At 40.7% G+C, this 12,516-nt stretch overlaps 1 protein-coding gene across 1 annotated transcript in view; it reads right to left on the bottom strand.

The window, feature by feature from the left end:
- The window catches only part of LOC138157760 (EGF-like and EMI domain-containing protein 1), a 697,376-nt gene extending 686,684 nt beyond the window's left edge, over nucleotides 1–10,692 (bottom strand). The window contains exons 1-3 of the mRNA XM_069083541.1: nucleotides 10,589–10,692; nucleotides 5,893–6,002; nucleotides 2,486–2,590 (exon numbers count right to left, since the gene is read on the bottom strand). Coding sequence (XP_068939642.1) covers nucleotides 2,486–2,590; nucleotides 5,893–6,002; nucleotides 10,589–10,692 — 319 coding nt within the window. The remainder of the gene's footprint in view (nucleotides 1–2,485; nucleotides 2,591–5,892; nucleotides 6,003–10,588) is intronic.
- Nucleotides 10,693–12,516: the final 1,824 nt, after the last annotated feature.

The raw sequence follows: 12,516 nt of genomic DNA, 5'->3' as shown, positions 1-12,516 counted from the left end.
AATGTCCAAGAAAACAAACTTGAACAACAATAACCATACTGAAATCTAAGCCAACTTTCCTAAAAGGTACTTTGTTGCAGCGGTTCAGTCTTTAGCTCTTAGAAAGTTTCTTGGGGTCCAACAGAGTTGGGAAAGAGATAGAGGTGGAGAATGGATGACATTCTAACCTGGCTTCAACTGCTCCATTTTTATAATGCCAGGGTGTGAAGCTTGTGGCTGTTCACTTATTTTCAGTCATGTCTGACTATCTGTAACCCCATTTTGGGTTTTCTTGGCAAAAATACTGGAGCGGTTTGCCATTTCCTTCTCCAATTCATTTTACAGATAAGGAAACTGAGGTAAAAAGGGTTTAGTGACTTGCCCGGGCCAACTTTGAACTCAGGAAATTGAGCCCTCCAGACTCCAGGCCTGATACTCCATCCACTGGGTCACCTAGGTACCCAAGAAAATGAAATAGGTTTTTTAAAAAGCCTCAACTGAATATTGGAATGCTAAATCATTTAACGTATAACGAAAAGAAAGCCTGGTATGGGCAGTAAAGTGCTAGACTTAGAATCAAGAAAATCAGATTTATACACTGTGCTTCTGACACTTCTTGGCAAGTGACTTTACCTAACTGTGACTCAGACAATTTCCTAGGCTTGCTATGCTAAATCACAAGCAATTTATGATCTTTGTGTGGGGGTGGGGGTGGAGGGGTGAATAGGTGGAGATGGGAGTATTTCCATGTTAAGGAAATCTGATATCATACAAACAGGAAAAGGAAATATATACATACACACATATTAATTTATATGTTTATCTATAATAGGGGAGCTAGGTGGTGCAGTGGATAGAGTTCCAGGCCTGAAGTCAGGAAGACTCATTTTCCTGAGTTCAAATCTGACTTCAGACACTTACTAGCTGTATGACCCTGGGCAAGTCACTTAGTTCTTTTTGCCTCAGTTTCCTTATATGTAAAATAAGCTAGAGAAGGAAATGGCAAACCATTCCAGTATATTTGAAAAAAAAAAAACGGGGACATGAAGAGTTCGACATGACTGAAAACAACTAAATGACAAAGGTCAGATAAAAATGGTGCTTAGACAAGTCAGTATTCTGCTTTTGTTCTTATGTTTATCGTTCTTTATACCCTTAGAGCACAGGTAGATAAATACTTTATTATAAATAAATAAAAGTACTTGGATATTACTAGACATTTGCTCATATTTCCAGAGTGTTTTCGACATTTATGAAGAACACAGCACGTTATTGTACTTTTCCCCGCTCACCCCAATAAGTGATTTGCCAAGATTACTGCACCAAACTTAATGTAAGGAAAAAAGCAACTCTGAAGTGACACATGAAAATGTAAGGCTTAACCTTCTGCCAAGAGCTGCGGAAATCAATGAACTTGAGTGATGAACTCTCATCAGCCTTCAGATTGAACTTCCTCATTTCTGCCATTTGTAGAAGAGGAAGGACAGTGCAGGGAGATACATGGGCTGCAGGGAGGTGCACGGGGAGGCAAGGAAATTCATGGGCCAGCCAAGAGGGTACTTGGGCCATCAGGGAGGTCCATGGGCCAGTAGGGAGTTACATAGAGCAGTAGGGAGGTCCATGAGACAGCAGGGAAGGGGGCATCAAATAGAGAGTGAGGGAACATGGGATAGTTAGGAGCATTCAGTGAAGGGAGAATGAGTAAGGCAACAAGGACAAACACTACAAAATGCATTGCTTAACTTCCACACTGTCTCTCTTTTTTTAATCTAGTTTTTCCTCCCTCAAAAATGATGCATCAAAGCACTCAAGTTCTCTGGAGATGGGGCATCAGGTGATCAAGTCACAACAAATCCTTTCCCAAGCACACCAATATCACAGCAAGCCCAAGGAAGGAAGAGAACTCATCCTGCCTTACAAAGCGAGCCCCAGAACTTTCTCATGTGAGCGATGTCTTAAATGCATGTGCCCAGAAACTGCCAACCAGTCAAGTTCTGCCCTTGAAAAGAAAGAAAACCAGTTTCCTGGAGGTGTGAAAAATGAAAGTTTCATCAGGGGAGTCCTGGAAGGAGAGCGAGTATGAAGAAGTGAATAACACATCGCAAGAGAATTCTGTTACTTTTTTATTTTACTCATTCTTGGACCAGAAAGACAGTTCTCTCAGTCAAGGAAAGACCAGCAATCTCAATCGGACATTAGAGTGGAGGTCAGAATGAAGTCCTGATTACTGAAATGGGATTTTCTCTACAAAACAAACTATGGTATATTTACTGGGGCCCTCTGAACTGGGATGGTGAATAATTAAAGCCACACTGAAAAGTACATTCTGCATTACTGATTACATTACTCACGCTGGATTTTTGTTTGACTGGCTAATGTTAAGGGTTCCACACTTCCCAGAGAGATGACCCTTGTCATCTGTCTGAATCAACAAAATCTGTCATTTTCTGTAAAGTCAACACAGGCCACATCTTGAGAATGTACAATGCCGCCATTGTCCACTCACCATATTGGCATCGAGGTCCCTGAAACCCCACAGAACATTGGCACACCTGGGCTTCCCCATCTGGACATTGGCCTCCATTGAAGCAAGGACCTGCTGAGCAGAGGGCTAATGGGTCGGGGTGGAGGCAAGGAAAAAGAAAACAAACAATTCTCAATATTCCCCTCTGAGTTTATGCCTATTTGCTGTTTCCCATCTCCCATCCCTTGCATTTCCACAGGCTGCTCCCCTTACTTGGAATGCCCTCTCCTACCAGCTCTACCTCTGGAAATCCTTAGCTCCATCCAAGGCTTCATTCAAGAACTGCCTTCTCCATCATACCTAAACCCAGCCTTTCTTCATTCCCTAATGGTTAACCCTTCCCTTCCCCCCAGTCCCCAAATAATTACTTCTTATTTATATTGTATATAAATGAGTATATGTATCTCTGTGTATATGAAATATATCTACATATCTGTGTGTATATGTGTACACATACTGTTATGTTATGCTATGCTATATCATATCCTATCATATTATATTTTATTGTCTGTTTCCACCCTTCAGAAATGTGAACTTTTTGAAGGGAAGGTGTCTTTTCATATTGGCTTTTTGAAGCCTATGTCTTAGCAAAGTGATTGGCATATAGCAGATACATAAGAAATGTTTCTTGAAATGAATTAAAATAAAGCTCCTTGTAGATGGAAGCATCTTAAATACAATTCAAAAATAAAGTACTTGACAAATATTTGTTGGGAGCCCTCCCAATTAGATACATGCCATAAGCCATAAGATAGGATTTCTGCCATCAGGGAGCTCATTCACTTTTCCTAATGCTTCCCTTGCTACCACCATCTCCATCAACAGCTGATATATATATCCTTAAGTTGAACAAAGTACTTTATATATGATTTTGATGATTTCATTTGGTCAGAATGATAAGCCCATTTTGACAACACACCTGGCAGCTCATTCCCAACTCCCCCACCCTACACCCCCCTCCCAGCTTCAAGTAACCCACCCCAATGGCACAGCATGGAACCATGGAAATGGGCCAGGACAGGACCCTTTAGGGACAGCTCCACACTGCTCCTGTTTAGCATGGATGGCCAAGACCAACTTCACTAAGACATTTCAAGAGCGGAAAACACATTGGGCAGTGCAGCAGGACAGCAGTGAAGTCCCCAAGGTAAAGGATGGCAGGAGAGATGAATCGCTGTGTCGCCGGGCTGCATTGATTGTGACACACTGAAGCTTTTTTAGCAGCTCTGCTGTGACCCTCAGCACAGAACGCAGGTAAAGGAGAAGCTCAGCACGGGCCATTTTTCTCAGTGTGAGTGAAAGAAATAACCAGGCTAGCTCTGCTATTTGAGGGCTGCCGAAAATATTCAAAAGGTTCCAAAATCCCAGCACAAGAGGGTTCCTATATTTTTTCCAAAGTACCACATAAGCCCCTTAAGAAGTAAATGACCCTCCTGCTTCCTCAATTAACAAAGCCATGCAGAAGCTAAGAAATCTATTTGGATTTCCTATAGTGATTTCCCCATTGAACTGGCTTTCAGAAGACAAACCTGACGATAGGGAAAACTAGCCAAAGGAAAAGGGGAATGGAAGTCGAGGTGTGCCCTGTCTGGCTTCAAATAAACTGCCTTTTAAATAGCGAGATGGAGTATTATGCTTTCACAGCACTCAACCCAGCATTAGGTGCTCTTAACAAAAATGATCTCGGTTGTTTCTTTGTCCATCCTGTGTGCATTTTCTCTCCAGAGAGCTGCTCTCTGTCTGTGGGAATTCTAAAGGTACCTAAAACTTGGCAGGCAAACGATTGAGGCCCCAAACAGCCAAATTGGGCCTTGCTGCTTGTTCCTGGTGGTGGGGGATTAGATGGAAGCAATGCTATAGAATGTGGACAGATTGACCCAGTCTAGCTTGCCCAGTCACTCACTTATCTTCAGTTTCTCCCTATCTATTGGCTCCTTCTCTATTGCCTAGAAACATGCCCACAACTCCCCCTCCTCAAAAATCCTCACTTGATTCTTCCGTCTACAATAACTATCATGCCATGTCTCTTCTGTCCTTTGTGGCTAAACTCAGAAAGGCCACCTACAAAAGATGTCTCCACTTTCTCTCCTGTTCCTCACTTCTTAACCCCTTGCAGCCTGGCTTCTGACCCTATCATTCTGCCAAAACTGCTCTCTCCAAAGTTACTAATTATCTCTTAGCTGGCAAATCCCATGGCCTTTTGTCAGTTCTCATTCTGCAGCCTCTGACACAGTTGACTCCTCTCTCCTCCTTGATACTTGCCTCTCTCTAGATTTTTGGGCCCTTTGCTCTTCTCCCTCTTGAATTACTTCACATGGGGATTTCGTCAGCTCTCATGGATTTAATTGCTATCTCTGTGCCGATGATTCTCCAATCCACCTGTCCTGCCCCAAACCTCTCTGCTGACCTCTGCTCTCAAGTCTCCAACTGCCTTTCAGACATGCGCAGCAGACATCTTCAACTTAACACATCTAAAACTGACTTCTTATCTCTCCACCTAAAGCTACCTCTTCTAAATTCCTTGTGACGGGTAAGGGCGACACCATCCTCCTTGTCTCTAAGGCTGAAGACCAGGATGCAATTCCCAACTCCTCACAACCTCCCACCTCCCTATCTGATGTGTTGCCAAGGCTCATTGGTTTCATTCTGGCAATATCTCTCAACTACACCCTCTTTTCTCCTCTAATACCTCCTGGCATTCTCCACCCAACGCCTGAAATATTGCAATAGCCTGTTGGTGCGCCTGTCTGCCTCAACTCTCTCTGCACTCCAATCCATCCTCCATTCAGTCACCAGGGTTTCTCCTAAAGCTCAGTTCTGATATCACCCCCTACTCAACAAATTCTAGTAGTTTCCTGTCACTTCCAGGATCAAAACAAAATCCTATTTGACATTCAAAGCCTTGCATAATGTAGCCTCTCCCACATATGTTTCCAGTTTTCTTATGCCTTAGACTCTCACCCTCACCCCCAAACCCAATATATTCTTTGATCTAAGTAGATTGTCTTTCTTGCTGTTCCACAAGTAAGACACTCCGTTTCTCAGCTCTGGGAATTTTCTCCAACTGCCCACGTGTCTGGAATGCTCTCTCTCCTCACCTCTACCTACCAACTTGCCTTGCTTCCTTCAAGTCCCAACCCAAATTCCATCTTCTTCACAAAGCAGATTTCAACCCATCTTAATTCCAGTGGCTTCTCTCTCTTTATTTCCCATTTATCCTGTAGATAGCTGTTCTGTACATATTTCTTTGCTTTTTGTCTCCCCTACAAGATTAGGAACTTCTCAAGGGTAGGACTTCTCTTTTGCCTCTTTTTTTGTATGCCTAGTACTTAGCACAGTCCCTGACACATAGGAAGCACTTAGTAAATGTTATGGATGGAGTGACTTACCATGCAGACAGCCAGGCTCATCTTCAAGCTGACTCCAGCCAGGACAGCACCTGTAGACTGTCTGATGCTGCCTGCTATATACCTGTCTGTAGACAATGTAGTAGCCAGTCCTGGAAAACAGAGCAATGGGGATTAGGGAAACATCATCCTCTTTCCCCTAAGACTTTCAACATAATGACCATGTTAAATCCACAAGGCTATAGATTAATCTTCCTGCTCTGCCCCACAGCTGCAGTTTTTCATCATATGTACATAAGAAATAAAAGCCTAAGAGTTATTTTGCTAAAAGAATTTGGGTTCACTCCTCTCTTTGTTGAGCTGGAAGTCCTTAGGATGACCCAGGTTATAATCTAAGCTCCTTGATTCTACTTTTTCCCATTACCAATGGGTAATGACTTTCCCTTCCAATCTAGCAATTTGCTTGGTAATTCTTGAGTATAGCTGGGGACTGTAGGTATTTGTTTGTGTCTTCTCTCCCACTAGACATTAAGGTCCATAAGGATCTTACTTAAGATTTATATCTCCTGTAGAACACCACACTATGCTCTGAAGTCAATCAGTCAAAAAACATTTATTAAACACTATGTTCCAGTCACTGTTCCAAGCAAAAAAAAGAAAGAAAAAAAATGAAATCGTCTGCTCTCAAGGACCTTACATTCTCCTGGGGAGAGAAAACATGTAAATAGCAGGCCATAGATGGAAGGCAACCTGAGAGCAGAAAGTATTGGCACCTGGAAGCACCAGGATTGGCCTCCAGAAAAAGGTGGAAGTTTGACTGAGACTTGAAGGAAGCCAGGAAGGTAAGACATAGAGGTGAGGAAGGAACGTACTCTACATATGGGAGATGGGGTGCTAGTATACCTATTTAACAAATATGTATTGAATTAATGCTAAATGAATGAAGTGTGATGATGCAAAGTCCAATGATACAGACTTGAAGTGTAAATTACAGTTAAGTCCACTACAAAAAATAAACATTAAGGACCTATACATACATTATTGTGCTTGGATAATATGCTAAGAATACAGAATTGTTGTGGGGTTTTTTTGGGGGAGGGGGAAGCCAGGGCAATTGGGGTTAAGTGACTTGCCCAAGGTCACGTGGCTAGTTTTGTGTTAAATGTCTGAGGCCAGATTTAAACTCAGGTCCTCCTGACTCCAGGGCTGGTGCTCTATTTACTGTGCCACCTAGGCACCCTGAGAATTGTTTTCTAACAAGAATTTATCAAATACCTATTCTGTGCCAGGTAAATTGCTAAGCATGCGACAAATATCATCTCATTTAATCCTCACAACAATTCCCTTATTATTTTAATGGAGGTAAGTAACTTGTGGGGGTCACACATGCAGGAAGCATTTGGGATTGTATCTGAACACAGATCATCCTGCTTCCAGCTTAGTGCTTTGTGCTCTGTACCACCTAGATGCCTAGGTGTTTTCAAAGATGAAAACAAAAATGTCTCTTCTCTCAATGACGCCACATTCTACAAGAACAGAGATTTAACATGTGCACAAATGCAGTAGATAGGAAGCAAATGCAAAATAATTCCAAAAAGAAGAGAGAAGCAACAACAGTCAATCAACAAATAGTTATTAAAAATTATTTATTAAGCACCTACTGTGCTTGGCACTGGCAATACAGACGCAGAAAGTTCATCAATGCCTACCCTCCAGAAGCTTACATTCTATGAGGAGACAGGTCTTGTACATCTGAGGAGCTCTGCTTGGAAATCCATATTCCTCACCTGGGATTTTAAGCCTTCCTTTCTCAGTATGTCAAGATCATAGATATTTTTTGATCTTATCTTTTTTATCTATAGTTTTTACAACACCCTAATTTTACAGGCAAGGAAACTGAACCTCAGAGCAGTGAAGGGATTTGTCTAAGCTCACAGCTATTAAGTAGTAGAGCCAGGATGTGAAATTAGGTCCTCTAAATCCAGATCCTGACTTCTTTCCTCTGCCTCAGGTGGCATCTTCCCCCTAACGCCTCAACACAAACCCTGTGCTGTCATTACTAACTCTAAATCTTTGTTTATGATGTTTTCCACTACTTAGACAGAATCTTCTCCCATCTTACAGCCTATTACCAATCCACATTAAAACACGAGTTAGGTCCTACTTCCTCATGCTCTCCATTGGTACACATGTGATATCTAAAGTGCTAGAGGAAGGCCTCCAGTACCTTGGCTGGACCCCTAGAGACCCAATTCTAGGAGAGTGTAGAGAGGAGTCATACAGGATGGGGCAGGCATGGGTGGATTTGTGATCTGTGCCACTGAAGAAAATACCTCCACTGATGAGGTCATAGATCTTTCTCAACATGCACCGGAATAGCAAATCCCGCACAGGTGGAAAAGCAGCCTTGTGGAGCAGATAGAGAGCTGCCCTCCAAAGTCAGAAAGACCCAGGTTCAAATCCTGCCATCTCCATATATTCCAGAATTCATGACTCTGGGAAAGTCACTTAAATTTTCCATGCCTAAACAACTCTCTGTCTACTAAATCACATAACAATTACCAATCTATGTTCGTAAAGAGAATTTCCTCAGAACAATGAAATACCAAGTCTGTTCTAGGCGGAAAATCACACACTTCTTTATAGTTCCATTGAGATGCCCCAGATCATAAGTTCCTAGAGGACGATATTATGTTTTCTTTCTGTCTCACATTTCTTAGGATTGTGCGGTGCATGCAACATATTCACAGATCCTTGCAGAATGATTGAAGGAATGAGAACACAAATCTCTGACATATTTGGATATACTTTCCCATATCTGATAAATCACTGAGATTATGGGCCTCTGTTAACTCAACCTCATATTACTAATAAACAAGCAAAATGCCTAAAGTACTCTAACGCTTGCCTACGAAATCTTTGCTACCGGTAATAGCAATCAGGACAAAGGAGAGATCAGAGGATCACCAGGCAAGTCCAGGGGATTCCCAAACCGATCTCTTTCCAACTGCTCACTTCAAGGCAGGAAGTGAGGAAGAGTGGAAAGAACACTTAGTTTGGAATCAGATGATTGGGGTTGAAATCCCTTTTCTTTCACTTTTGTGTCATAGATGGGGAGCTGGAAAGGACCTGAGAAATCAGCCGTCTAACAACTTCATTTTATAGATAAGGAAACAGAAGCCCAGAGAAGTGAAGGCAAGATCTCATAAGTTACAAGTTGGAGAGTAGGATTTCAAATCCAAAATATTTTTTCTACTCTATTACAGTGTTTGTGTGACTTTAGATTAAACTTAGACACAGTCTTTCTGGGTTTCATTTTCCCTGTATGTCAGAAAAAGGGGAAATGGGGGCAGTGAACTATATGACCTCTAAGATCTCGCCAAGCTGTAAACCTATTATCCAATGATCACATTGACCTAAAAGCTGAGTAACGATCAAAGGATGTGTCCCTGAAGGTAGCCATTAATTCAAACAATCTGCATGATAAAGAGTAGCAGTGTCAAATTATTTCATGTTGGAATATTTGATTGTCTTTCTCCATATACTATCATTCTTGACCTTCCTGTAGAAGAATGGATGAATGAATGGGCATTTATCAAGTGCTTACTATGTAACAGGTATTTTGCTATGTCTGGGAATAGAAATGAAAAAGTGCGACATTCACCCTTGCCCTCAAGTAGTTAATGTTCTAAAAAAGGAAGAAAACACATATAGAGGAAAGCTGTTCATGAAGGGATATTTGCTTTGGAAAATGACAGAGATACTGAGTCAAACGTTGATTAACATGCTCTTTCCAGAAGTATTGATTGCCCTAATTTAACTAATGTGACAAAAGCAAGGTGTGGGAGGCAACAGAATCAGCCAAGTGGGTGATCATGCTTTTCAAAAAGCCCCAAACTCATGTATGTATGTAGGCATATATGTATCTGTATGTATTGTATCTAGTTATACATCTACATGACATGCTATATGATCATGCCATACATATAATTTCTTTGATAAGTTACAAGTTATATTTAGGCAAACACCTTTTCCTCCTCAATTAAAGCCTCTGGGATCCATAGATATCTGATTCATTTATATAGAACTCTATGAAGTATTAGATCTCAGGGTTTCTCCCACAAATAAAAGAAGCCCCTGAATGTTTGGTAAGAGCTATTGTGAACCTTTTACAAAAGTCGTTCTGAAGTCTTTCTGCCTTGAAAGGGTGGGACGTCATTTTTCAAAAGCAGAGAGCTGCTTCTGTATCTTCTTATGTGCCTCAACCAAGTGAGAGCCAGAGGTTCTGATAAAGGTCAAGTCACTGCAGGCTTCATACTGCTGCAAAAATATCAAGGGTGGGTCAGAAATTAATTGAAAACTGTTGATTCCCTGAGGTTTCAAGTGGGCTATCAATTTAATACACTGGCATGACATGCCTTGTTTGCATTGCTCCAACACTCTTCAGGCCTCAGCTAAATGCCTCTGTAGAAGTTAGAAGTGACAGCATCAAATCCCAAATAACCTAAGTCTAGCGGAGGCTGAAAGCAGTATCATGGCAGCTAACCAAAATATCCAGCCACGAGCATCACAGACAAGCCCCAGGACTGAAGCTGACAAGCTCCTGTCTACAATTATTCACAGAAATACTTTACTGAGAAACACGTGGATTAATACCCTCAAAAGCGAGAACCTATTCAGTTAAAAAAAAAAAAAGACAGTGAAAATCGTTCGGGGCGGGGGGAAGATGAACCATTACCTTCTTATATATTCCATGCACCATCTTGGTCCAGTACAGCCTTGCTTCCATAGCTTTACAGTACGAGTAAAGGGCTGCACACAGGGTTGGGGAAGGCCAATCATATCCAGAATTTCTTCCTCACACACATTGGGCCTTGAAGAAAAAAGGAACCAACATTAAGCTTACAAAATATATAGCACAATTTCTCAAATATAAGAACAAGTTAACAGCAGTCAACTTCATTTTTTCTTACGTTTTAGAGAAATACATAGGATTATTTTTCTGGACACTGCTAGATCATGTTATTGATTCATACTAAAATTGAAGTCTACTGAAATATGCTATTTCTTTTTTTTCAGATGGAAGGCTATCTAACCTTCTTTTCTCCATTTTGAACCTACAGAAATGGCTTTTAAAAAATTAGAGGTAAGGCTTACATTTATCCCTTTTAAGCTACACTTTCAGAAGGTTTAGCCAAGTACCCTGAGCTAACAAAATTCTTTTTCAACCTGACACTATCTCTAAACTATTAACCATCTCTCTAAATTTGTGTCATCTACAGATTTAATTCGTTATTATTAAATATTATTAATTTTGTTAGTTATTCCTTTATTAAAGTTAATGATAAAAATTGTTGTTTTGTTTGTTCTTCATGTCATGACTTACAAGTGAATTGAATTTAAGTGTGGGAAGGTTGTGCAAAGTCACCAGCCTCACTTTCTTCTCTGGAGCCATATGGGTCCAGTAGAAAGATATAAATCAGGACAACTGGATATGGCCCTGTATACAGAGGAGACTTTGGTCTTTTTAAGTTAAGGTCTTTCCCAGATCTCAGTTTGATTGAAGCAACTCCCATTCACTGATTAAGGTAGGTAAAGAATGAGGAATGATACAAAATATTCAACAGAACAAGACCAAGCAATGACTATACTTTGAGTGTGGTCATTTGACCAATACTAAAGGCATTCAACTTGCATGAACATCTAGCCTACTTGTCTATATCTTGCTCAAAAGAATAGAATGAGAGTTGTTTCTAAATGCTTTGTTCAGATCAAAAAAGCTCTAACTGCAATATTCCCCTGTTCTACCAATCTAGCAATTCCATCAAAAAAGAGAAAGAAATAAGGTTAGCATAGAGCAACCAGTTTCCCGGAGATGTTTTACTGACACTGTCATCACTGCTTTCTTTTCTGTATGTTCACCAACGTCTTTAATAATACATCAATACCATAATGCAGAATTTTGTAAGGAATCAAAGGCAAATTCACTGGCCTATAGCTCAGAGTTCTTTCCAGGATACATAATTATCAGGATAGTCCTTAGAATGTGCTGCAGTAACTTTCTACATCACCTGTTTTGCTTGTGACTGACAGCCTCACCATTTAATTGATCTCTCAACACACTTTGAATTACTAATCTCTTATTTTAACTGAACTCTTTTGAGCATAATTCACATTCTTTATCTGCAAATCATTGCAAAAATTCAATTAAAAACAATTTCCTCAGCACCTGTGTTTGAGTCATGATGCTAAGTACTGAGGGTACAAAGGAAAAACCAAAATAATCCCTCCCCCTCAAGGGCTTAGAATTACTAAGAAAGGGGGTGGAACTAGCCACTGAAAATTAGGAAAGGCTGCCTCACAGAGGAGGCACCTGAGCCGAATTTGGACAAAAAGATAAGGATTCTAAGAGGCAGTAATGAGGAGGGAATGCATTCAAGGAACAGGAGATGGCCTGTGTGCATTGACAGAAGAAAGAGGTGGTATAGTACATGAAGAATGCCTACTAGTTCAATCTGAAACAAATGCAAAATTTCTGTAAGAGAGTAACAAGAAAAAAGGTTTAAAATATGAGGCTAGGAAGTGAAATTCCATTACAAATAACTATAGAACTCATCAGATATGGAATTACCCAGCAAGACTTGTAGAATTACAACTATAAAGTAC

Source organism: Petaurus breviceps, unplaced genomic scaffold, assembly GCF_028583685.1.
Source record: "Petaurus breviceps papuanus isolate PSGF00001 unplaced genomic scaffold, PetGlider_PUasm1.0 173, whole genome shotgun sequence".
In the NCBI taxonomy this organism is placed as follows: domain Eukaryota; kingdom Metazoa; phylum Chordata; class Mammalia; order Diprotodontia; family Petauridae; genus Petaurus; species Petaurus breviceps.
Note: the sequence above shows the minus strand (reverse complement) of the source record. Positions and strands in the feature narration are given on the sequence as shown.